This window comes from Scyliorhinus torazame, chromosome 12, assembly GCF_047496885.1.
Source record: "Scyliorhinus torazame isolate Kashiwa2021f chromosome 12, sScyTor2.1, whole genome shotgun sequence".
In the NCBI taxonomy this organism is placed as follows: domain Eukaryota; kingdom Metazoa; phylum Chordata; class Chondrichthyes; order Carcharhiniformes; family Scyliorhinidae; genus Scyliorhinus; species Scyliorhinus torazame.
In genome coordinates, this window is record NC_092718.1 from 65,189,440 (window position 1) to 65,217,334 (window position 27,895).

General features: G+C 44.5%; 1 protein-coding gene across 5 annotated transcripts in view; it reads right to left on the reverse strand.

Moving 5' to 3' along the window:
- Positions 1–2,017: 2,017 nt before the first annotated feature.
- lins1 (lines homolog 1) overlaps positions 2,018–27,895 on the reverse strand; it is a 64,659-nt gene continuing 38,781 nt past the window's right edge. For all 5 annotated transcript variants that reach the window (XM_072468801.1, XM_072468802.1, XM_072468799.1 and 2 more), the window contains 4 exons: positions 25,743–25,884; positions 11,363–11,980; positions 5,054–5,246; positions 2,018–3,004 (listed from right to left, as the gene is read on the reverse strand). In XM_072468801.1, coding sequence (XP_072324902.1) covers positions 2,137–3,004; positions 5,054–5,246; positions 11,363–11,980; positions 25,743–25,884 — 1,821 coding nt within the window. In that variant the 3' untranslated portion in view covers positions 2,018–2,136. The remainder of the gene's footprint in view (positions 3,005–5,053; positions 5,247–11,362; positions 11,981–25,742; positions 25,885–27,895) is intronic.

Genomic DNA, 27,895 nt, shown 5'->3' on the forward strand with positions numbered 1-27,895 from the left:
GGGAGAGAAGAGTGGGTCTAAGACTAGTATTTTGAACTTAAATAGGGGCAATTACGAGGGCACGAAAACAGAGCTAACAAACGTAAACTGACAATTTAGGCTGAAGGATAGGTCAATGGAGATGCAGTGGTGAACATTTAAGAGGATATTTCAGAATTCACAGAAGAGACATTCCAACAAGAATGAAAAATTCCAAGCGGAATGATCCAGCATCCGTGGTTAACTAAAAAACTTCAAGATAGTATCAAACTTAGAGAAAAAGCATATAGTCGCATAAGGATGGGTGATGATAGGTCAGAAAATTGGGCAAAATATAAAAACTAGCAAAGAATGATAAAATGATAAATAAGGAGGGGAAATTAGAGTACAAGAGAAAGCTAGCTAGAAATATAAAAATAGGTAGTAGGAGTTTCTATTGGTCCGATTGAAAGGGAGTCCAAATAATAAAGAGACGGGCGGTGAACCGGTATTTTGTATTAGTCTTCAGAGTGCCTGGATGAGTGCAGCTCAAACAACACTCAAGACGCTTGACACCATCCCAGGACAAAGCAGCTAGCTTGATTGCTCCTCCTTCCACAATATTCAAACTCCACCACCGACGAACAGTGGCACCCGTGTGTACCATCTACAGTAACTCACCAAGGTTCCTTAGACAGTACCTTCCAAACCATGACCACTACCATCTAGAAGTTCAAGAGTGGCAGATACCTGGGAACCCCACCACTTGGAGGTTCCCTTATAAGTCACTCACCACCCTGAGTTGGAAATATATCGCTGTTCCTTGTTGCTGGGGCAAAATCCTGAAACTCCCTCCCTAACAGCACATCTTAAGGATTGCAGCAGTTCAAGAAGGCAGCTAACCATCACCTTCTGAAGGGCAACTAGGGATGGGCAATAAATGTTGGCCAACCAGCGACGGCCACATCCCGTAAATGTATTTTAAAAAAATAGGTTACAAGTTGCATCCCAGAAATAGCTGGAAAACAGGAAATAGGAGGAGGAATTCAAGAAAAATGCTATCATCAGGAAAGTGAAATGTAGCAAAGTGTTGGAACTGCGATTGACAAGTCCACGGGTCCTGATGGATTTCATCCCAGTGTCTTAAAAGTGGCTAGTGAAATAGTTGATGTGTTAATATTAATTTTCCAAAATTACTTGATTCAGGGAGGGTTCCATCTGATTGGAAAATAGGAAATATAACTTTTTTTCAAAAAGGGTGGGAGACAGAAGGCAGGAAACTGTAGGCCAGTTAGCTTAATATCTGTCATAGAGAAAATGTTCTTTTTAAAATAAATTTAGAGTGCCCAATTCATTTTTTCCAATTAAGGGGCAATTTTGCACGGCCAATCCACCTACCCTGCACATCATTGGGAGAATGTGCAAACTCCACACGGAGAGTTACCCACAGCAGGGATTGAACCTGGGACCTCGGCGCCCTGAGACAAGTCATAGAGAAAATGTTTGAAACTTAAGATGATGTAGCAGGACATTTAGATACATTCAAGGTAATCAAGCAGAGTCGACATGGTTTTGTGAAAGAGAAATCATGTTGAACTAATTTATTGGTGTTCTTTGAAGAAGTAACAAGTGCTGTGGACAAAGAGGAACTGGACGATGTACTGTACTTGGATTTTCAGAAGGTATTTGATAAAGTGCCTTATCAAAGGTTACTGTGGAAAATAAAAACTCAAAAGAGTAGGGAGTAACATATTGGCATGGATAGAAGATTGGCCAGCTAACAGCCCCTGAAATATTGTAAACAGTTTTGTTTCTATCTGCTCTGTTGTCCAGTTATCTGTGTTGTCCCAATGAGAAAGGTCTAATTTTTCCAGTTTCCTTTCCCATGTGGTTATTTTTTATCGAACCAAATCCTAAAATGTCAGGATAATTATAACTAGTCGTAACTTGTTCAGGTCTCAGCCTCACTGTGAAGTACTCAGGTAATTCAGATTCAGTGTAATCTCTCTAATCTTCATTCTGCTGTTGCAAACTTTGTATTTTATCAAAGTAAACTCAGTTTTCGTGTTAAGTTTTATTTACAAAAATGAATCATAAATCAATATTGTACAATTTTTGGAGAAACTGATTGTCTGAATTGACAAAGGATCTGTTCTTCACTGGCAGTTAGGTAGGCTATCAAGCGTCTTTTCTGCTGCGCGTTTCAATATCTAACAGCAGTTTTAGCAGTGCCGTTGCATTATATGGAAAAAGACATCTTCCCTGCAAACGGCTAATGGTTTTTCTCAATTCAGTCAAACAGCTCATTGATTTCTGAAACATTCCTTCAAAGGACATTTTTGTGTCCTTTTCACAATTGTATGAATTGACATCTCTTGGATTTCTTACAACTTTGATACGTTCTGTTGTTTCTGAAACCTGTTTCACTCTCTCACTTGTTCCTGCGTCTTTCACCTCATCATTATCCTGACTGCTTTCCAGGCTGATGATATTCATGGAGGCAGATTCCACTCCATCAGTATCAGAGTCCTCTGAACTCTCATAATCCACTAGGCCGTGGGACTGTCCTAGTGGCCTGGGCCTGGGCCTACAGCTACTCACCAGGTGAGAGTTGTTGCAGCTCACAGCGTCTTCACTGTTCCTCAGCTCCCCCATGGGTGTCAGAAGATGCGGCTCTGAAGTGTTTACAATTGCTTCTTTTGAGGCTTCAGTGTAAGTTTGATTATTGGTCCTGTCTTGCTCGACACCAGCAGTGAGATTGAGGTCGTCACACACATCATTAATTGCTGGCAAACAAAATGATTCAACAGCATCAAACTGGACACAAATGCAGCAGAAGGGCTGCCAGTCCTCTTGAAGAAGTCGCAGATATCTCACTAAATACTCCAGGAAGCAGGTTTCTGTGGAGATCAGGAAATCAAGCAGCACACAATGATCAAACGCTAAACTCTGTAACATCAGGAGAAAGATACAATGGGGATTGAAGCAATGTTCATGTATTTCACGAGCGAGATCTGCCTTTTCTTGAGGGTAACTCTTCAAAGCTCTGTAGAGATAGATGAAAAGACTTTCAATACACTGCAAATGAAGAATTAATCAATTCAAAATAACCAGTTCAAATCTCATGATATCCAAAATTCTCAATATGGCAAACAGCAGTGGACAGGGTTGATTGAAATCCTGGACAAGATCAGGGGGCGGCTGAATAGATAAATGGAGCTCTCCCGGTGGAGAGCAGAGTACACGGCTGCCCCAGTGACCCTGACCAGACAGCAGAGCACACGACTGCCCCAGTGACCCTGACCAGACAGCAGTGCACTCGGCTGCCTCAGTGATCCTGACCTGAGTGCAGAGCACATGGCTGCCCCAGTGACCCTGACCAGACAGCAGAGCACACAGCTGCCCCAGTGACCCTGACCAGAGAGCAGAGCACACGGCTGCCTAGTGACAACCAAGTGGAGAGCATCAATATGTGGACACAAGCGGAAAGGATAATTTGATTTGGGTATAATGCCTCTTGCGTGCACTCACTGTCGCTGCTCACAGGGTTTGACACTTATGTAAATTTTTGGGTGGGGGGAGGGAACCAGGATGTGAGCGAGGGGCCCAGGGAGCAGTGGTTTCAAAAGTGTGGTCTGTGGATCAGCAGTGTTCCTGAGGATCCGCTAAGTGGTCCATGGCTGGTCCATAATGCAGGTCATTGAAGGTGATTTGCCTGCACGTATAGCCAAAGTTTCCTGGAGTCGCCGACATCACTCTGAAGCACCTGTTGCCATTCCCAGCATCATACAACTGTGAGGCAAGGTTTTCAAAGCATATGGGGCTGAAAACAATGAGGAAGCTGCTGAAGGTGGAGTCTGCGACGTGACCAAAACTCTCCAGCTTGGAACCAAACATCACCTCACTCAGTGCAAGTCCATTCTGCCCATCAATTCCCAAATTTTTGCTTTTATGTGGCTAGGGGGTCAGATTTATTTATTACGCTCCTGGGAAGAGTCCTGGGATGTCTCGATGTGTTAAAGGCAACACATAAATATAATGTTACGTTATTTCAATGAAGGAATCTTTCCTTATCTCAATGCTCAATTGCTGATTCCTTATTCTGAGAATGTGACCATGTTGCAGCTCAGTGTTTTCAAACTATTTAGTCTGTGGATCACTTAGGTGGGCCGAAGCCCCCACTGGTCACCCACAGGTATCACACCTGCTTTGCCATGGCAAAGTGATCCGCAGACAAAACAGTTTGAGAAGCGCTGACAGTTTTAGCCACATAAGGAGATATTTGGTCAAGTGACTAAAAGCTTGGTCAAAGAGGTTTTAAGGAGTGTCCTGAAGGAAAAAAGCACGATACAGACAGAGATGTAGGAAATAAATTCCATAGGTTGGGGTCCAGGGAACTGAAGGCATGGCCGCCAACACTGGTGCGATTATGATTGGGAATGCATGTGAGGCTAGCATTGAAGGAGCACAGAAATCTCAGAGAATTGTGGGGTTGGAGGAGATCACGGGGATAGGGAGGGCCGAGACCACAGAAGGACTTGAAGACAAAGAGGAGAATTTTAAAATCAAGATGTTGTCCGGGAATCAATGAAGGTCAGCGAGCACAGGGGTAATAGGGAAATGAGTCTTGCTGCAGGTTTTGGAAGACCAAGTTTTACAGCAGACATGTGGGAACCCATCCATGAGTATACTGATTTAGTCAAGTCTAGAGGTAACAACGGCAAGGATGAAGGTTGTGAATCTTTGGAATTGTCTACCCCAAAGAGCTGTTTGAGCTCAGTCATTGAGGTACATAACTTATTGGGCTCTGATGGAAAGGACGAGCTGAGCTGGAAGATTTTCATGTTGAATGATGGAGCAGGCTCGAAGGGCCAAATGGCTTACTTCTGCTCCTATTCCTGATCTGTTCTTAAACAAAAGCACAAATCTCTGGACAAGAATCAACTCGACAGAGGAGCTGGAACGAAATTAAATAAATGTACTTTACAAATGTTTATAACTGCAGGCTTTGCCACCAAGGGGAATATTAAAATGTAGATGTTTGAATTTGAATCACTGTAAAACAATCTGATCAAAATGCAAAAGAGCTACCAACCTGTAGGAACGTGCATAGATGGTTAGCAGTCCTCTGGCAGCCTCCACCATATCATCATCCTGCTCCCCGAAAACCAAGGAAACCAAGGCACATGGATGAGAGAGCTGCTGGGAATGTGCAGGGCTCTGGAAATGCATCCTCAGAAACATCAACAGTTGAGACACCCAAGAGTGGAGCTCATCTCTCAGGCTGCCTAGAAACATGGCGCACAGTCAGTACCACCTCAAGATCTGCTTTTACAGCGTGTTAAATACATTAGAGGAACCTGTAAACATTATGTGCAGAATAAGGTGAAAAGTTTGGAAGAAAAAATTCCACATTCCTGAGGCTAAGAGTAGAAGTGGGTCTAATTTCAACACAACAAAGTTGTCCTCCTGTGTGGCTTGTAGGTCAGTACACATTCAATCAGTTTACATGTCAGCCTTAGCTCAGTACAGAATCACCTAGTCTTTCTGTTCGTTAAAACCCTCTTACCTGGCGTGAGTCACCTCAACCCTATTTAAGAAAGGGACTATTGGAAGCGCACAGTGAGCTTTGCCACGAGCAGTGGGAGAGAGCACATCCTGAGTGAGACATAGCCAGAGTGAGTGTGGGTATCAGGAATTTGGAGCACAGTGGGAACTGAAATGGTAACTATTTCTATTTGCTTTCTAACCTTTAAATCTTCAGAGAGTGGTCTCTCCCAGCTGCAGCAGTAGAGGCTACAAGGGAGAGACCTAATTGGTAAACAGGGGGAAAGGTCGGGTAAATATTTACTAATTTTATCGCTTATAGTTTGTAAGGTTTTTTTGTGGTTTCGGAGTTGGAGCGGCGGCTGGGGACACTGTGGAGCATCCATGAGGTGGAGAATGTCGTGGATATTGTGTACAGAGAAGTGGTCACATCGCAGGCTCAGACTCCACAGGCAGGAAGGGAATGGGTGACCACAGGGCAGAGCTAGAGAACTCGGCAGGCAGTGCAGGAATCTCATCTGGCCATTCCCCTACAGAACAGATATACCACTTTGAAACAGAAACAGAAAATACTGGACGATCTCAGCAGGTCTGACAGTGTCTGTGGAGAGAGAAGGGAGCTAATGTTGAGTCTGGCTGACTCTTTGTCAAAGCATCCAGATTCTAAACATTAGCTCCCATCTCTCCACAGATGCTGTTAGACCTGCTGGGATTTTTCAGTATTTTCTGCTTTTGTTTCAGATTCCATATTCGCAGTAATTTGCTTTTATCTTCGTGCTTATACCATTTGGATACTGTTGAGGGGAATGGCCTCTCAAGGGAAAGCAGCAACAGCCACATTTTGTGCCCCTTGGTTGGCTCTACTGCATAGGGGAGGAGTCAAAAGTGTGGGAATGCAATAATTATAGGGGATTCAATTGTAAGGAGAATAGATAGGTGTTTCTGTGGTTGCAAACAGGATTCGAGGATGGTATGTTACCTCTCTAGTGCTAGGTCAAGGATGTCTCAGAGCGGCTAAAGGACATTCTGAAGGGGGAGGGTGAACAGCCAATGGTCGTGGTAAACATTCGGAACATGCAATCTGTTACAAAAAAAAGTGATGAGGTCCTAAAAGCCAAATCTCGGGAGTTTATGAAACAAGTTGAAAAGGAGGACCTCAAAGGTAGTGATCTCAAGATTACGACCAGTACCACGTGCTAGTCAGAGTTGAAATAGCAGGATATATCAGATGAATACATGGCTGGAAAGATGGTGTGTGGTAAACCACTGTATTGCATTGTATTGTGTTGTTACATGCCTGGGCTTGTCCCGGCTGGCTCCGCCTGTGGCTCCTCCCCTCGGGCTCATGTACAAAGGTGGCTAGTCTCCGCCTCTGATCCAGTTCGGGATCAGAGGTCAGGAGACTTTCTGTTTAGTGTATTAAAGCCTCAGTTACGTTCATCACTCGTCGTGTGCTTATTGATGGCATATCATGCTGCAAGGGGGAAGGTTTCAAATTTGTGGGACTTTGGGACCAGTTCTGGGGGAGGTAGGAGCAGTACAAACTGTAAGGGTTAAATCTGCACAGGACTGGGATTGATGTCTGAGGGCGAGTATTTGCTAGTGTGGTTGGTAAGGGTTTAAACTAGAATGACAGGGGAATGGGAACCTAAGCAGGATGACAAGGGAAAGAGAAACAAGGACAGTAAAAAAATAAAGAACAGTAAAATGCAAAAATGGTAAACAGGGTAATAATCAAGGACGAGAGGAAACTAGGCCACAGGACAAAGAAAAGTTAGAATGATTAAAAATGGCATAAAGTATTTGGAATAAGGTAGATGAACTGACAGTGCAAATTGAGATATGATCTCATGGCCATCACGGAGGCATGGTTACAAGGAGATCAAAACCGGGAACTTAATATTCAGGGATACTTGATCTTTCAGAAAGACAGAGAGAATGATAAGATGGTGGGGTAGCACTGGTAATAAGAGATGAAACAAGGAGAGTTGTGAGAGATGACATAGAGTGCATTTGGGTGGAGATAAAAAAAAAAACAAGGGAAAGGAGACATTGGCAACAGTTGTGTATAGTAGCCATGCTGTAGGAAGGACATAAATCAACAAATCATGTAAAAAGAATGGAGCAATAATTGTGGGTGACTGTAATCTTAATGTTGATTGGGTTAATCAAGTTGGAACGGGTAGCTACAACAGCAAAGTCATAGAGTGCATTAGGGATATGTTCTGGAGCCAACCTGGGAACAGGCTATCTTGAAATCTGGTCATGATGTGGAGGTGCCGGCTTTGGACTGGGGTGAGTACAGCAAGATGTCTTACAACGCCAGGTTAAAGTCCAGCAGGTTTGTTTCAAACACTAGCTTTCGGAGCACTGCTCCTTCCTCAGGTGAATGAAGGATGAAGGTGAACATACCTCTTCATTCACCTGAGGAAGGAGCAGTGCTCCGAAAGCTAGTGTTTGAAACAAACCTGTGGACTTTAACCTGGTGTTGTCAGACTTCTTATTGAAATCTGGTAATAGACAGTGAGTCAGGTTTGAAAAATTATCTCAGAGTAAAAGATCCCCGAGGAAGTACTGATCATAATAAAGTGAAAGAAATAAAGTTGCCAGTCTCAGATGACCACGGGCTGCTTTCCCCTTTTAGAGCTGACTGGAAATGACTTAACCGGAGGATCACCACATCTCGGTCGAGGGACGATGTTGAGAAGATGGGCCTTCATGAGTAACCTTAGCTGGTACAGGTATTGAACCAGCGCTGTGGCCTTGCTCATCGCAAGGGCAATTTAGTATTTAGTATAAAGGTGAGGCAACAAAAACAAGCGCCCTTAAAGTTGGAAAAAACTGCTTCTCAGTCGCATCATCAAATAATATTCAATGTCAAGCCACGCAAGAAGATATTAGGGAAGGTACTTGGTTATAGAAATAGGATTTAAGAAGAATCTTAAAGGAGAGAGGTAGAGTGGTGAACGTAAGAAAAGGAGAAAGAGGCCATAAGACCGAAGATCTAGAAGCAGAATTAGGACATTCGGCTCTTCGAGTCTGCTCCACCATTCAATCATGGCTGATATTTTTCTCTTGCCTTCTCCCCATAACCCCTGATCCCCTTATTAATCATCAAGAAATCCCCTTATTAATCAAGAACTGCAGATTTGTGCTGGAGGTGCTGTTACCTACAGGGCTACAGACGAAGAGCTGGAAGGTGAAATTAGACACAATAGTTCTTTTTTAGAACATAAGAACTAGGAGCAGAAGCAATTTAGCCTCTCAGGCTCCACTGTTCAATACGATCATGGCTGACATGACCCCAGCTCCCCGTCTTGCCCATTCTCCGTAAACTTTCAACCCATTACTGATTAAAAATCTGTCTAACTCCTCCTTAAATTTACTCTGTCCTAGCATCCACCGCATTCTGGGGTAGTGGGCCAGAAGTTCAGATATACTACATCTACAGGATCCCCATTATCCACTTAGCTTATTACATCTTCGAAGAACTCTAGGAAATTAGTCAAACATGATTTTCCCTTACTACCTCAATAATGAATTCTAACAATTTCCCAATGACAGATATTACACTAACGTCTGTAATTTCCTACATTCTGCCACCCTCCATTTTTGAATAAGGGCATTACATTATCATTTTTCCAAACCACTGGAACCTTTTCCGTGTCCAGGGAATTTTGGAATATTATAACAATGGATTCACTATTTCTGCTGCCACTTCCTTTAATACCCTAGGATGCAGGCCATCAGGCCCTGGGGACTTGTCTGCCTTCAATTCCAATTGTTTATTGAGTACTGTTTCCCTATTGGCGCTGATTGTTCTAAATTCCACCCTTTCTACTACCTATGCATTACCCCTTCCTATAGAGATGGTACTAGTGTTCTCCACTGTGAAAACGGAGGCAAAATATTAATTTAGCATATCTGCTATTTCTGTGTTCCCTACTACTAACTCTCTGGTTTCAACTTACAAGAGACCAACAGTCACTTTAGCGACTCTCTTCCCTTTTATGTACTTATAGAAGCTTGTGCCATCCTTTTGTGCGAGCTTTCTTTCGTAATTTACCTAACCACTTTTTATTCGTTTTTAGTAACTCTTTGTTTATGTCTGAAAGTTTCCGAATCTTCCAGCCTGCCACTGGCCTTTGCAACATGGTATACCTTAGTTTTTGTCCTTAACCTCCTTGCTTAGCCATGGATGATTTTACCCCTCTTATCCTCTTTCTTCCTCTCTGGAATATATTTTAATTGTGAGGAACTAAGTATCTCGTTAAACAACTGCTACTGCTCATCAGCTGTCCTTCCTTTTAGCCTTCCTGCCCACTCTATTCAGGACAAATCTGTCCTCATGCCCATGTAATTATCTGTGTTTAATTCCAGGATGCTAGTGTGCGATTCCATTTTCTCGTCTCCAAGCTGAATTTTGAATTCTATCGCATTATGGTCACTATTCCCTCGAGAATCCTGAACTATGAGGTCATCAAGTAATCCCTTCTCATTACACAATACCCAATCCAGAGTAGCCTGGGTTGGTTCCACAACATATTGTTCCAAGAAACAATCTCTAATATATTTAATGAACTCTCCCTCGAGGCTATCCTTGCCAATTTGAATGATCCAGTCTATGTGCATATTAAAATCACCCATGATTATCGCCGCCCAATTCTTACAAACACCCAGTATTTCCTGGTTTATACTGTGCCCCACTGTGGAACTACTATTTTGCAACTACTATTTGGGGGCCTACAGATTACTCCTACCAGGGACTCCTTCCTTTTGTTATTTCTTATTTCTACCCAGATTGATTCTACATCTTGATCTCCAGTGCTTATATCATTTTTTATTAGAGCACTGACCAGCAAAGCTGCACACCTCCTTTTCCTATCATTCAATCTTTCTGAAATACTGAGTGCCCTTGGATATTCAATTCCCAGACCTGGTCTCCTTGTAACCATGTCTCAGTAATTGCCACCAAATCTTACCCTTTCGTCCCCATCTACGTCATAAACTCATTAACTTTGTTCCGAAGGCTTCATGCATTTAAATACGAAGCTTTCAAAGCTTTTAAATGTGTTCTATTATCAAATTTCCCTATTCTTTTATAGTTCCTTGGTGATAAAGGACATTTGCCCGTTCTGCCTTCACCTTTATTTTCTGGTAACCATCCACCACATCGCTAACCTGTACTCCTACCTCCTCCTTTAATTTGGATTTTCTAATTTTCCCTGTAACTGAGGCCCCTCCATCCCCCATTCGCCCCTTCAAGTCTTCCGTCTTTCAATACGATAGTGGCTGATAATCTACCTCAACTCACTTTTCTGCCCAGGGGAGATTGTGTGCGTGTTTGGGGGGGGGGGTGCAGGGGCAAGAGCAGGAGCTTAGAGCACAAACAGCTGAATACATGGCATCCATGCAGTGATTAAAACTGGGGCTGTGCAAGAGTCCAGAATTGGAGCAGTGCAGAACACTTGAAGCATCGTAAAGCTGGAGGAGGTTAGAGATAGGGAGGAATTTTAAAACAAGGATGACAAGTGGCTGGAAGAGAGGCAGGTTTGAGGAGGGGAATACAAGGTGATTTTAAGTTTCTGAATATTGATTTCCTACATTCACAGGCTATTGACTAGTGGCAGTTAAACATTCACTGGTTGGCAGTGCCAAGTGCTAATAGATTGCTCAAGTATTTTTTTGTCAGCCCAATTGTTTCAGGTAATCTTGAAACCTTCCTTGTTGTCTAGAAATTATAATGTTCCTTTTCTACTTACAGTTTGTTAAGACACCAAAAGGGTAGGTAATTGTAAACAACTTTTGCTATTTAAAGTCTTCAGGTTAGTTAACAAATAAAATGTTAAATTATTACCTTTTTCTTTGACTGCCAAGGTCCTGTTTTGCACCTTCATTTCCATGGCTTTGATTAGAATTAGACTTACAGCCCTTACCATCACCAGATCTGGCCCACAGTTCGAATCTTCAACACCAAGTATCTCACTGCCTCCAAAGAAAGATGGCTTGGGACTGACAGGAACCTGTCTTAACCAACCTGACACCAAAGCTTGTAACACCACATTCGATACAGCCAATAAATCATGGACCATGTGACTATCTTGCTGAGATATTGCACAACAGGAATCACTGGCATCATCCTCACCAGCATGGCAAAGAATACATTGTTTGAGCAGCAATAGCAGCCTCTTTCTAACCAAATAATGAGCAGAGGAAATGACGCAGTGGAGTATTTGTGAGACACACAGGTATAATATCCTCAGACATGATAAATTTAATTTCAGCTGGATTCTAATAGTAACAAAAACCTCGAGCAAATCTATGAATGCAAGTTGATTGGTTGCGGCAATCTTCCCGTTATCGGTGCTTGTTGTAGCTCTGTTTGTTTGGCAGTCACCAAAATTTAAGGCAAATATGGAGGTGTATAACCCATCGAATATAGAGTCCAGCGGAATGAGGAACTTCTGGATAGTCACTGCAAAAATGGAAACAATTTCAAAGTTAACTAAAGACGGTGCATGGTCATTGAGCACAGGCATTCAAGTGTTGGTTTAGTGAAGGGGAGGTTGTGCCTCACTAACTTGATCCGGGTTTTTTGAGGAGGTGACAAAGATGATTGATGAGGAGAGGGCGGTGGACGTTGTTTACATGGACCTCAGTAAAGCCTTTGACAAAGTGCCTCATGGCAAACTGGTACAAAAGGTGAAGTCACACGGGATCAGAGGTGAGGTGGCAAGATGGATACAGAACGGGCTTGGTCACAGAAGGCAAAGGGTAGCTGTAGAAGGGTGTTTTTCTGAATGGAAGGTTGGGACTAGTGGTGTTCCACAGGGATCTGTGCTGGGGCTTCTATTGTTTGTAGTATATATAAACGATTTGGAGGAAATGTAGCTGGTCTGATTAGGAAGTTCACAGATGACACCAAGGTTGGTAGAGTGGCAGATAGTTTTGAGGAGTGTAAGAGGATTCAGCAGGACATAGATAGGTTGGAGACATAGGCAGAGAAATGGCAAATGGAGTTTAAGCCAGACAAACATGAGGTAATGTATTTTGGTAGGTCTAACATAGAGGGGAAATATACTGCAAATGGCAAAACTCTTAGGAATATAGAAAGTCAGAGAGATCTGGGGGTGCAGGTTCACAGATCTTTGAAAGTGGCAACACAAGTGGACAAGGTAGTCAAGAAAGCATATAGAATACTTGCCTGCACCAAGTATAACAACTGGCAAGTCATGCTACAATTGTATAGAACTTTGGTAAGGCTTCATTTAGAATATTGCGCACAATTCTGGTCGCCACACTACCAGAAGGATGTGGAGGCTTTGGAGAGGATGCAGAGGAGATTTACCAAGATGTTGCCTGATCTGGAAGGTATTAGCTATGCTGAGAGGCTGAATAGACTTGGACGGTTCACGTTAGAATGACGGAGGTTGAGGGGTGACCTGATAGAAGTCTACAAGATTATGATGGGTATGGATAAAGTGGATGGGCAGACACTCTTCCAGGGTCGAGGCGTCAGTCACCAGGGGACATAGGTTTAAGGTCCGTGGGGCAAAGTTTAGACGAGATGCGCGAGGCAGATTTTTTACAGAGGTGCTGAGTGCCTAGAACGCGTTGTCATGGGAGGTTGTGGAAGTAGATACATTAACAATGTTCAAAAGGCATCTTGACAAATACATAGATAGGATGGGTATAGAGGGATACAGCACAAGGAAATGCTGAGGGTTTTGGCCAAGGTTGGTATCATGACCGGTACAGGTTTGGAGGGCCAAAGGGCCTGTTTCTGTGCTGGATTGCTCTTTGTTCTTTGTTCTCGAGAGCGGCGGCACACAGTGAGGTAGAACATATGAATTGGGTCTGGAGAAAATCAAGTTCGCTCTGAGGGGGTCAATGTTAGGGTTCGTCCGGAGGTGGCAGCCGTTCGTCAACTTCTTTGGGGAAAATTAACCATCAGCAGAAAGGGGGGGGGGGCTGGGGTTTAGTTTAGTTTAAAGTAGGGTGTTAGAAAATGTGGGACCTGTGAGGGAGGAAGACGGCTTTTGCACTATGTTCATATTTGTATGTACACTGTTTCTTCTGTTATTGTTATAAAACCATAAATACCTCAATAAAATGTTTATTGAAAAAAAACATAAATTGGAAGCAGGCTCAAGGGGCCGAGCCTGCTCCACCATTCAATAAGATCATGGTCGAACTGATTGTAGTTTCAAATCCACATTCCCACCTTCTCCTAATAAACCTTCACCCTTTGCATATTAATATTCTATTTAGCTCTACCTTTCAAAGTCTCTGCTTCCCTGCCTTTTGAGGAAGAGTTCTATAGACTCACTATCCTTTGAGAAAAAAATATTTTTGGCATCTCTGTCCTAAATGGGCGATCCCTTATTTTTAAACAATGACCTCCGAGTTCTTCCACACAGTACGATTAGCACAGGAGCAGTGAATGAGGAACTACTTCAGGGATAATTGGAGAGATATTTGATCGGAGTTCCAATTAAAAGGGATTAATGTTTGGGAGTAGCTGGATAGACAACAAGGTCTTTTCTGGTCGCACACACGTCACCTTTTGACTAGCCGACTCTTTATGGAGGATGCTGCAACTAATTCTGACAATTGCACATCAAATCAAAATGAAAACACTGGAACTGTTTAATTATAACACCAAATAAATAAAAATTCAGCCAAACAAAACCTCCTTAGCTGGAACAAGGGTTGCTACAGGAGAAATTCCAGTTTACATGTTCATCTGAAGACATTTCATTGTATATTATGTTTGAACCATAATGGCCCGAGTAATTAGTACAGGTTGAGCATCCCTTATCCGAAAACTAAAACATTCCAAAATCCACTTTTTTTTTTGAGCGCCGACATGACGCCACGAGTCCCGGGTGATGCGCAGGTCCCAACGCACTGCACATTCGCAGATCCCTACATGCCGCACATGCGCAGGTCCCTACGTGCCATACATGCGCAGTTCCCAACATGCCACTCAGGTGCAGTTCCGAACGTGCCATACATGCGCAGTTCCCAAAATGCTGCAGATGCACATTATATTCCGAAATCCGAAAAATTCCGAAATCAGATACACACTCGGCCCCAAGCATATCGGATAAGGGATGCTCAACCTGTAATCAATACAGGCTCAGGATTGGCATCAGATTTGTTGTAAATGCGAAATTACTTTTTCAACTAAATAAATTGGAAAGAATAAACAAGAACTTACCTGTTTGATCTTCACCTTATGAGGTAGTTGAGGTGAGAGATAACATGAGTAACCATTTACATATGCTCAGCCAATCTTAAAAGTGAGGGCACAGCTTATGAACTCTATCAGTGCCAACTATTGAATTGCCTTTTGTACTTGGCAGTGAAGGGTGGCACATAAAATTAGCAATGTGGCAACCTAAAATGGCATCCGGAAGGGATGCTGGGAAAAGTGGCCAAGTTTGAGGACAAGGAGGCCGCAGCTCTGAATAAACAAAAGCTGCAGCCCAGACTTTGCAAATAGCACAGGAGAAAGGCCATCTCAAGGCCATCCCGAGGCCAATAGGCTTACATGCAAATTGCTTCTAAAATATCAGACTCAACGGCGTCTACTCTGCTTATTTGGAAAGGCCTACATGCCTTGGACACTAACGGACACGGCCGGTAAGGGCATGCCCCGCAATCAAGGTGGCGGACCTTGATTGGACTTTATCGATCAGGTTGATCGAGCTCTGATCGATTGATTGGTAGCCCACCTGGGACTGCTCAAAAGGGTGCGAAAATCCCCAGGGATAAAAGGTGCTGCGCAGCCCCTCAATATTTCTGTACGGCAGCAACCAACAATGGTGACCCTTCACCGGCCGAAGAGGAAAACCATTCACACCACCAGCAGAAGGAAGATCAGAGCCAAGAACGAGGAAGACCAATAACCAACCATCGAGGACTGCGGATCACAGATAAAGGGCTTTATCTGTCCGGTACTTGTAGGTTACTTGAAGTTCAATTAAGGTCTTGTGCGAACTTGCTTTGTAGTTTAACTTATGTTGTATGTATGTGTGATTGATTAACCTTAACAATCAGGGCAGCACGGTGGCGCAGTGGGTTAGCACTGCGGCCTCATGGCGCTGAAGTCCCAGGTTCGATCCCGGCTCTGGGTCACTGTCCGTGTGGAGTTTGCACATTCTCCCCATGTTTGCGTGGGTTTCACCCCCACAACCCAAAAATGTACAAGCTAGGTGGATTGGCCACGCTACATTGCCCCTTAATTGGAAAAAATGAATTGGATACACTAAATTAAAAAAAATAATAAACCTTAACAATCGTGTGAGAGTAAATAAATATTGAATTGTTCATGAAATAGACATTCATTTGTCCACCGTATACGGGTTAAGACATACTGTGATTTAGACACAACAGTGAAAACCTATCATCTGTTGTATAGTTCAACACAATTTCATGACAGTCTAAAGTTGTATGAAGCAGGTGGAGGGCACATTTTCTGTTCAAAAGCCGTCTTGTAGGTTTTACCTGACAACCTACAATTAAGATGCTCAAAGTGGGTGGCATACAGTCCAAGTAGGTCAAAAAATGAAATGCTTCACGAGTAGCTTTAACAACTTTGCAAACCTTGGCTGTGTTGACCAATTCTGGTATGGTCATGAAACAATCAGCTTGCTCCCTTTCCATTTTCTGTAAGACTGCTCATCTTAAATGCATAGAAAGGATAGCTTTACCCGGTGAGAAAATGTGCTTCTTTTGCCATGGCGCTAGGTTCCGGTAACGCAACAAACAGTTTTCTACCTATGCATTTAAATGTGATGTAAAAAGATCAACATCTGGTTTTCCATACAAATTAATTATACAGCTGCAGGAAAAGTCCTGTCTAACTTCCATTCAAGCTGGTCATTGAATTTCCTCAATGTATTTGATTTGAGTACAGTAAGAAGTCTTACAACACCAGGTTAAAGTCCAACAGGTTTGTTTCGATGTCACTAGCTTTCAGAGCGCTGCTCCTTCCTCAGGTGAATGAAGAGGTTATGTTCCAGAAACACATATATAGACAAATTCAAAGATGCCAAACAATGCTTGGAATGCGCCCATTAGCAGGTGATTAAATCTTTACAGATCCAGAGATGGGGTGACCCCAGGTTAAAGAGGTGTGAATTGCATCAAGCCAGGACAGTTGGTAGGATTTCGCAGGCCAGATGGTGGGGGATGAATGTAATGCGACATGAATCCCAGGTCCCGGTTGAGGCCGCACTCATGTGTGCGGGACTTGGCTATAAGTTTCTGCTCGGCGGTTCTGCGTTGTCGCGCGTCCTGAAGGCCGCCTTGGAGAACGCTTACCCGGAGATCAGAGGCTGAATGCCCTTGACTGCTGAAGTGTTCCCCAACTGGAAGGGAACATTCCTGCCTGGTGATTGTTGCGCGATGTCCATTCATTCGTTGTCGCAGCGTCTGCATGGTCTCGCCAATGTACCACGCTTCGGGACATCCTTTCCTGCAGCGTATGAGGTAGACAACGTTGGCCGAGTCACACGAGTATGTACCACGTACCTGGTGGGTGGTGTTCTCACGTGTAATAGTGGTATCCATGTCGATGATCTGGCACGTCTTGCAGAGATTGCCATGGCAGGGTTGTGTGGTGTCGTGGTCACTGTTCTGAAGACTGGGTAGTTTGCTGCAAACAATGGTTCGTTTGAGGTTGCGCGGTTATTTGAAGGCAAGTATTGGGGGTGTGGGGATGACCTTGGCAAGATGTTCATCGTCATCAATGACGTGTTGAAGGCTGTGAAGAAGATGACGTAGTTTCTCCGCTCCGGGGAAGTACTGGACGACGAAGGGTATTCTGTCGGTTGTGTCCCATGTTTGTCTTCTGAGGAGGTCGGTGCGGTTTTTCGTTGTGGCGCGTTGGAACTGTCGATCGATGAGTCGAGTGCCATATCCCGTTCGTACGAGGGCATCTTTCAACGTCTGTAGATGGCTGTTACGCTCCTCCTCGTCTGAGCAGATCCTGTGTATACGGAGCGCTTGTCCATAGGGGATGGCTTCTTTAATGTGTTTAGGGTGGAAGCTAGAGAAGTGGAGGATCATGAGGTTATCCGTGGGTTTGCGGTAAAGCGAAGTGCTGAGGTGACCGTCCTTGATGGAGACGAGTGTGTCCAAGAATGCAACTGATTTTGGAGAATAGTCCATGGTGAGTCTGATGGTTGGATGGAACTTATTAATGTCATCGTGTAGTCGTTTCAGTGATTCTTCGCCGTGGGTCCGCAGCAGACGCTGCGACAACGAATGAATGGACATCGCGCAACAATCACCAGGCAGGAATGTTCCCTTCCAGTTGGGGAACACTTCAGCAGTCAAGGGCATTCAGCCTCTGATCTCCGGGTAAGCGTTCTCCAAGGCGGCCTTCAGGACGCGCGACAACGCAGAATCGCCAAGCAGAAACTTATAGCCAAGTTCCGCACACATGAGTGCGGCCTCACCCGGGACCTGGGATTCATGTCGCATTACATTCATCCCCCACCATCTGGCCTGCGAAATCCTACCAACTGTCCTGGCTTGATGCAATTCACACCTCTTTAACCTGGGGTCACCCCATCTCTGGATCTGTAAAGATTTAATCACCTGCTAATGGTCGCATTCCAAGCATTGTTTGGCATCTTTGAATTTGTCTATATATGTGTTTCTGGAACATACCTCTTCATTCACCTGAGGAAGGAGCAGCGCTCCGAAAGCTAGTGACATCGAAACAAACCTGTTGGACTTTAACCTGGTGTTGTAAGACTTCTTACTGTGCTCACCCCAGTCCAACGCCGGCATCTCCACATCATATTTGATTTGAGACATCAGACAGATATTTAGTCGTGACCTAAACGTCTCTAGATATGCATCATTTTTCCAGGAAATGTGGTCATGTTCCTCCCATATTGTTTATGTACGCCACTCCTGTTGTATTGTCCAGTTGCATAGTAACGTTTACGCAAATGTTACACACACATAAAGCTTGCAAAGTAAAGAAAGCAATGTTCAGCTCAAAGTAATTACATTTTTTTCTGCTCATGCTGTTTCTTTAGTATTCCATCTTCCTCCAATGAGTGTGTTATCGTTGGATGCACCCCACCCTAATCCCGAGACATTGCTTGTTGCTGTGTGTTGTTGGTGTCCACTTAACAAGATTATTAGCTCATGTTGACACACTGTCAACCCACCAAGTGAGCTCATTGTGAATTGCAGGGGAAAGAATCATTTTCTGTCAAATTGTCTTTTTTGCTTCAAAGCCCATGCTTTTTCCTTTCTAATCTCCTGGTAATGCAGGAGCACATACATCAGGGTAAGCAGCCATTCATTTGCCTGTCACAGAGGAAACAAATCGTATTGATGGTGAAAATGAGGCCAATAAACGTTTGTGGAGATAACCTTTTTCCTCTGATTTTGCTTCAGTGCGACCACTGACTTGTATTGTGGAAGTATGAATTCTACAAACATCCGTTTTGTACTGAGCCAAGGCCGGATTTGTGTAGTGGATGACAAAACCAAGGTCGGGTAGTATTTGGGCAGTTTCTCCATCTATTGCTCAGTTTTTCATTTTGGCAACCAAACCTTAGCATTGCCAGCCTGGCACCCTGGCAGTGCCACCTGAGCACCCTGGTAGTGCTCGGGTGCCACTGCCAGAGTGCCTGGGTGACACTGCTAAGATGCCAGCGGGAGTGCCAGGATACCACACTGCCCAGAGCCAGACCACCTGGGGGCCTCTGATGGCTTGGGAGCCCCCCCCCCCCCCCCCCCCCAGGCGCCGTTACGCCTGGACCATGCTTGTGTGGACCAGTGCTAAATGGTGCCATGGCAAAGTCTCCCAGGCATGGGCGTTCGATCCCGGGCCTCAGGATAATAGGGCGCAGACATATTTAAGTGAGTGCAATGGCTCATTTAAATATGTTAATCTGGATCTCGCCCACCGAGGGAGAGAACCAGATCGAACAAGATCTTGCGCCCATTGTCTCCATGCTTGGACATAATCTTTTCAATCACATCTTTGTGCTGAAGTTTCATCAACAGCTTTAATTTCTTCATTGCAAATTTGGAGAGATGAGGGAAAAAGGGGTTTAGCTGGGCATTAAAATATCTAATTCCAATTCATACCCAGGACAATGTTCAAAATTATATTGTTGCCCAAGCATCTTTGTGGCTGCTCAATCGACCTCTGATAATTAACTTTCAGTTGAAACATGGAAATAAGGCTGTATACTTTCACTAACTTGAGATGCATTTGTACATGCTTTAGAGGTTCAAAGGTTTCCTCATTTTGGTTTGGCTGGTGTCGGACTGACAAGGCATTTTCCTGTTCCCAGCGAGGCTTTGTGCCTGCCCATACCTGGTCTGCAGATGCTTTGGGTGACTGAGGTGGTGACTGACCCTAAAATAAGGCTGAGGTACCTTTGTCTTGGGTGGTGACCATCCTGCTTCCTGGTCTTTCTGAGGAGGAAACAGCCTGCTTGCACTGCCTATCAAAGGATTGTAGCGTATTCGGAACGGTGCGGTTTCTCATCACACCTTCTACCTTTTGTTCCTCATCTATTTCTTTCACAGTCTTATTGAGATCATCTCTCAGCAGCCACTGTGTTGTCTTTGCACTCAGTTTGTACAAGTGTGTGTATCTTGAGTTAAGATCGGGCTTTATTAGGTCTTTACTAAGCTGATTTTGCTCGAGATTGGAGTTGGCTTGCAGAGAAATAGCAGCCTGTTGAGTTTCACTGAGAGCACTGTCATTTATTGATTGCGAGAATACTGTGATCCAATTTTAAGGGGCTGTTAGCACCTCGAATTAATGTCTGTACAGCAGAGAATAATTCACATTTTCCAAAATCAAGGGATTCACCGTTGGGACATCAAACTGCAGTTTCAGGTACTTCTGACACGTATCGAACATGTACTTCCCCTCAAGGGAACTTTTTGAAATAAAAATCACCTTCTCCACATGTTCATCGCTGAGCAAGTCAGTGGGAGAGGGCACAAATCTTCCCATGGGTAGTCCATCTTTAAGCAGCAGAAACTAGTATCAGTATCAGCAGGTTCATTCATCAGGCCAGCCTGAGTGTAGTGACTTCTTGTCTGATGTGACCAATTAACACCACTTGGCCTGCCACATTTGCCACTACTGCACTGTTATTGGCACACAGAGAGCTTTAACCATCATTTTCAGCTGCTTGATTCCCTTTATTGACACCAGGAATATCGCTTCCAAACGTTCCATATATGTGATGGTCCCTTTGTTGCACAGAGTTCTTGGGTTCAGCAGCTTTTATTTGGTCTTCCAGCCTGACTCCGTGATGGTGGCTGCTGCTGTCTTATGCTTCGGGGGCATGTGCTTTGCGCTACCCGCCAAGTTATCAGCTGGCACCGTAGGCACTCGCCTGGCTGTGGTTTTGTCGTTAAAAACATCGCTAGAACCCTCGGGCTCCGCTTTTTGATTTTCTTTCATACCTTCTCGTTTCTCAAAACGCAATATGTTGAAAAAGTTTGCAAATCATAAAGTTTCCCCTCAAGATTTGAATAAATCCTCACATCCTTGTGCTTAGCATGGTAAGGTTTGCAACATGGCAGATTAATTGGCTGTCTATGCGCTAACGGATTCTCACATTATTTTGAACAACACCATTATGAAATAAAATAGTCCTGTCTGTTATTATACACAAGCATTATATTGGTGCATTGAGTATATCCATTAAACCACCGAGAATTCTAGGGAAATAATCACATCTCTGGGCTTCCAGTTCTCCGTTTTTGAACAACTGCTTTGCAGTAAGTATTAATATTACTGACAAGAAACTACTTGAATATGGGGAATGTTTATTTTTTAGTTCCAAGGTTAATTCTAAATTACAAAAAAAAACACTGAAGTCTCTATTTTAATTGTTTAATTTATCTTTATTTTCTCCATATTCCCAGTCTATTTAAACTAATTTTTAAACCAGTTTTTACCCAATCTTTCCATTTGAATGTTATTGCTTTAAAAATCAGATTCCATGTTTTCCTCTTCCAAGATCATAAAGCTCATTATTCAGATCAGAGAAACTTGGTTGACCCAGCTGAGATTTGAATATGGGTGGCACAGTAGTCAGCACTGCAGCTTCACAGCACCAGGTACCCGGGTTTGATTCCAGCCTTGGATCACTTTCTGCGTGGAGTTTGCACGACCACCCAGTGTCCGCATGGGTTTCCTCTGGGTGCTCAGTGTCCTCCCACAGACAGTCCACAGATGTGCACATTAGGTAGATTGGCCATGCTAAATTGCCCGTTTGTGTACAAAAGGTTAGGTGAGGTTACGGGGACAGGGCATGGGGGTGGGCCCAGGTAGGGTGCTCTTTCAGAGGGTCGGTGTCGACTCAAATGGCCTCTTTCAGCATTGTCCTGATTCTATGATCGTACTGTGTCAATCCGTGGAGTACAGCAGACAGCCCTGACCAATAAACACTGGCAGTCACCAAAGCTGTTATACCTAGATTTTGCCTCGTACTGTGAGGGTTAATGCAGAACAATCCTCAAGGTATGTCAATAATAAAAACGTACTCTGGTCCAAGAGAGGTCTGATTTCAGGCAATTAGGTAATTTTCCAACCTGCACAGTTAAAGAACAGACTTTCTGGTGGCAAATTTGCCAAGGGAATCAGGAAAGTCCCGAGATTTGATCTGATCTGTAGCTCAGTTGTACAACTGAGATAAAGTGACACAGGGCTGCTGTTCACTGTATATAATGCCCTCTGCCGGGAGGTGTGTGGAAGTGCAGGACTGCTCTCTGCCACTTCTCTTTCCCTCCCAACAATAACACACCAGGTTAAAATCCAACAAGTTTGTTTTGAATCACTAGCTTTCAGAGCACTGCTCTTTCCTCAGGTGAATGAAGAGGTAGGTTCCAGAAACATGTATATAGACAAAGTCAAAGATGCAAGATGATACTTTGAATGAGTCTTTGCAGGTAATTAAGTCTTTACAGGTCCAAACGGAGCAACTAGAGAGAGGGAGAATCACAGGTTAAAGAGGAGTGAATTGTCTCAAGCCAGGACAGTTGGTAGGATTTCACAAGCCCAGGACAGATGGTGGGGGGTGAATATAATGCAACATGTATCCAAGGTCCCAGTTGAGGCCGTACTCATGTGTGCGGAACGTGGCTATAAGTTTCTGCTCGGTGATTCTGTGTTTTCGCGCGTCCTGAAGGCCGCCTTGGACAACGCTTACCCGGAGATCAGAAGCTGAATGCCCTTGACTGCTGAAATATTCCTCGACAGGAAGGGAACATTCCTGCCTGGCGGTTGTCGTGTGATGTCCGTTCATCCGTTGTTGCAGCGTCTGCATAGTCTCGCCAATGTACCACGCTTCGGGCCATTCTTTCCTGCAGCGCATGAGGTAGACAACATTGGCCGGGTCGCAGGAGTATATACCACGTACCTGGTGGATGGTGTTTTCATGTGTAATGGTGGTATCATGTCGATGATCTGGCACGTCGTGCAGAGATTGCCATGGCAGGGTTGTGTGGTGTTGTGGTCGCTGTTCTGAAGGCTGGGTAGTTTGCTGCAAACAATGGTTTATTTGAGGTTGCGCAGTTATCTGAAGGCAAGTAGTGGGGATGACCTTGGCAAGATGTTCGTCTTCATCGATGACGTGTTGAAGGCTGCGAAGAAGATGTCGTAGTTTCTCCGCCCTGGGGAAGTACTGGATGACGAAGGGTACTCTGTCGGTTGTGTCCAGTGTTTGTCTTTTGAGGAGATCAATGCGTTTTTTTGCTGTGGCGCGTTGGAACTGTCGATCGATGAGTCGAGCGCCATATCCCGTTCATACGAGGGCATCTTTCAGCGTCTGTAGATGTCTGTTACGCTCCTCCTCGTCTGAGCAGATCCTGTGTATACGGAGGGCTTGTCCATAGAGGATGGCTTCTTTAACGTGTTTAGGGTGGAAGCTGGAGAAGTGGAGCATCGTGAGGTTATCCGTGTGCTTGTGGTGAAGCAAAGTGCTGAGGTGTCCGCCCTTGATGTAGATGAGTGTGTCCAAGAATGCAACCGATTCTGGAGAGTAGTCCATGGCGAGTCTGATGGTGGGATGGAACTTATCGATGTCATCATGTCGTTGTTTCAGTGATTCGTCGCCTTGGGTCCAAAGGGGAAAAAATGTCATCAATGTATCTGGTGTATAACGTCAGTTGAAGATCTTGTGTGGAGAGGAGGTCTTGTTCAAACATGTGCATGAAGATGTTGGCATATTGAGGTGCGAATTTGGTCCCCATGGCTGTTCCGTGCATCTGGATGAAGAACTTGTTGTCGAAAGTGAAGGCGTTGTGATCCAGAATGAAGCGGATGAGTTGCAAAATTGCACCTGGAGATTGGCAGTCGTCGGTGTTGAGTACTGAGGCAGTTGTAACAATGCCGTCGTCATGGGGGATGCTGGTGTAGAGTACCGAGACATCCATCGTGACGAGGAATGTTCCTGGTTCAACTGGTCCATGGGTGCTGAGTTTCTGTAAGAAGTCCGTCATATCGCGATAGAAGCTAGGCATTCCTTGTACGATGGGTTTCAAGATGCCCTCTATGTAGCCAGAGAGGTTCTCGTACAGGGAGCCATTGCCTGATGTACAGAAGAGGCCTTTTGGCCCATCGAGTCAGCACTGACAAAACTACACTAGATCTATATAATCCCACTTTCCAGCATTTGGCCCATAGCCTTGAAAGCTATGACATTTCAAGTGCTCATCCACTTCTTTTTAACGGCTGAGCTTCCAGCTTCTACTACGCTCCAAGGCAGTGCATTCCGGATTCCCATCCTCTGGGTGAAAAAACCTTGCCCTCACATCCCTCTAAAGCTCCTCCCCCTATTTGTTTATTAGTCCTTTTGTTTATTTGGTATCCTCGAAAAAGGTTAAATGTAGCCTTCAGGAATCTGTGTTCCATGTTTACGCAGATTGTAGCCTCTTTCCATTATTTGAGGAGGGCTCCTCAACATTTGCTTGCACTTCAGCCCAACGTTCCTGATATTTGGCAACTCGATACAGAAGGGTTGTTAGTTTGTTCCTGGTCTTGGCCATGGTGGCCATTAACAGGTCCGGATAGTGGATCTTTGAGGGGGTCATTTGATTCAACTGTCGGACTCTCTTCTATGGTTATGTCCATGCCCGGGTGTCCCTGGAGTGGGAGCAAACAGCGTCAGCCACTGTGCTGGCAGTCTTTCACGACTGGTAGGTGCCGCAGAGGGCTTCCAAATCTGCGAGCTCCGAGACCACCTAGAAAGAGAAGAGCTGGAAAAGCATGGGTACACCATCACCTTCAAGCTCCCCTCTAAGTCACACACCATCCTGACTTGGGACTACATTGCCTTTCCTGCACGGTTGAAGGTTGAAAATCCTGGAATTCCCTTCCTAACATCACTGTGGGTGTGTACTGTCAATATAAGGACTTCAACGGTTCAAAAAGGTAGCTCACCACCATCACTTTCTCAGGGGCAATTTGGGATGGGAAATAAATACTGACCCTGGCCAATGATGCTCACATCCCATGAACAAATAAATTTAAAAAAAGACATGGATGTTGTGACCATTTGGGATTTTTTAATATATGTTACAGATATATTTGATGAACGATGTTCAACTAGTTAGAAAGAAACTGAAAGAGGTTTGGAAGTGCATGCTGTACTGTTTTGACCACAATCATGCATTGCAGAACAGTAATACATAGAACATACAGTGGAGGAGGCCATTCGGCCCGTCGAGTCTGCACCGATCCACTTAAGCCCTCACTTCCACCCTATCCCCGTAACCCAATAACCCCTCCTAACCTTTTTAGTCACTAAGGGCAATTTATCATGGCCAATCCACCTAACCTGCATGCCTTTGGACTGTGGGAGGAAACCCACGCAGACGCGGGGAGAACGTGCAAACTCTGCACAGACAGTGGCCAAGCAGGGAATTGAACCTGGGACCCTGGCGCTGTGAAGCCACAGTGCTATCCACTTATGCTACCGTGCTGCCCCATGGTCGCAGAAATAAAACCAAATACTCCAGATCAGTGGAGTAAATGTCTGAAGCTATCATACGGAGCTAACATCCTAATTTGGACAATGCAATGGTCAGAATGCAGAAGCACTATCGTGGAGTTGGGAGGGGGTCACAATAATTATTTTTCCCACCCCTTTCTAATGTGCACAATGAAGTTTAAAAGATACAGAATTCATTACAGCTTGATCTTAATATTGCCACAAGGATTCACTGACCTGTCTTGTTCAGAGATTTGCCCTTTAAAAGTTCTTTAATCACAAATGTAATTGTTTGAAGCCATTCAGCTGCTTGACTACTTCCAGCTTCTTCTGACAGTGTGTACAGACAGCACCTCATCCAACCTTCCGTGGATAGATTCTAAAAGCAAATGAAAACAGGATTTGTTAAAAGTTGCTAACAAAACGGTACGTACTGATGCAAGATCATTGATCTGAAACATTCATTCGGATTCCCGCTCACTCCTGCCCGCCCGCCCTGCCTAACCTGCTGAGTTCTTTCCAGCATTTTGTTTTTATTCTTGTTAAAGAATCTAGCTTTATTTGAATTGCAACTGAGCTTGCATTTAGCTAATATTGCTAATTCGTTGCCACCTTCAAATCCCTTAACTGTAGTCAGATAGATAACATGGGATGATTGGACAAGCCATAATAATTTCACGATCCTTAAAAACACAAAACATTACAAAACTTAAGCAATACTGAGAGAGATAGACCCATAACTTCCTGGTTCCGCAGCGTCGCATTTAGTGGGTACCCCAATGATGCACTGGAGAATCTCTCCAGGAAGTTTTACCTGGCAATTGTTCAGAAGTGCGAACTTCCTTTGGACAATTGCGTTGGGCTGGGAACCATCTGATAGAAACAATTTAAATGGTTAACTTCGGATGGCCTTGCCAGTTTTACCCTGATAATTTCTCTGAAAGAAAAGAAAAAAACTTCTCACCCAGAATAATGATCTAAAATACCCAGACCCGCGCACACAACCACCCATGGGACCAACCACAACACCTCCAACTAACCCCCCACGACCGCGTCAGATTCAGCAGTCCCTTGTGGCAGTGGAAGAACGCACTGCGGTGCCCTCCTTGTCGCTAACACCCCCCCAATGGCCAACGGAGGAATTGGCAAAATTCGTGCCCTCCTTGTCGCTAACACCCCCCCAATGGCCAACGGAGGAATTGGCAAAATTCCTTATGGGGTAATTCCAGAAACAAAGGCAGTCAATGATAGAGGATTTTTCCAAGGCGATTGAGGTGGCAGTGGCAGCCCTTTGAGTAACATTGGAGAAGATGCAGCAGCGTTTAGAGGAGCAGGGCACGATGATCCAGGAGGTGGAGGAGACGGTCTCGAACCACAGTGACTGGATTGCTTCTTTGGAGAACCGGTCCAGGTGCCAGAACCTGAGGGTGTCAGGCTACCGGACGGCATTGAAGATACAAGTGCCACAAAAGATGTTCGGAAAGTTGGTGGTGGACTTTGTAAACCCTCCCAAGGTGACCGGGCCCACCGGTCACTGCGACAGAAGCCAAAATCTGAGGATCTGCCCTGGGCGGTCATGGCCCACCTCAATAGATATCAGAATAAGGAGCAGATCTTAAAACATACAATAGTTCCACGGTTAATAACTGACCCCATAGATATTCTAATTCACTAATCATCTCACTGGAAACCCTCCTTTTGGTACTAGCAATTTTGCATTTTATAGCACAATGATATTAATGTAATTAGCATTCCCACCACCCTGCCACTAAACAGAAAATTGGTGTTTGGTCACTGACATTGAGTTAGGCACCGATTAATGCAAGCCATTAACCTTCATAAAATCATCCAGCCGACTTCCGGTGGCAGCAAAGAGGTGAGTGGTCTCACACAAGGTGGCTCCCACTTGGAGATGTGGATTCTGGCCCTTGTTACCCGGTTAACAAGCAAATTTGTGGGAAGAAAGGGGAAGTAAGTGAAGCTTATAGGTTTCTCCTCTGGTGTGGAATGTTTGCAGGGTATAACACCAGGCAGAAGTCAATAAAGGCCCCGCATCAGATTCAGCAGTCCCTCGTGGCAAGTGGAAGAACGCATTGCGGTGCCCTCCTTGTCGCTAACACCCTCCCAATGGCCAACGGAGGAATTGGCAAAATTCCTTATGGGGTAATTCCAGAAACAAAGGCAGTCAATGATAGAGGATTTTTCCAAGGCGATTGAGGTGGCAGTGGCAGCCCTTTGAGTAACATTGGAGAAGATGCAGCAGCGTTTAGAGGAGCAGGGCACGATGATCCAGGAGGTGGAGGAGCCACAGTGACTGGATTGCTTCTTTGGAGAACCGGTCCAGGTGCCAGAACCTGAGGATTGTCAGGCTACCGGACGGCATTGAAGGT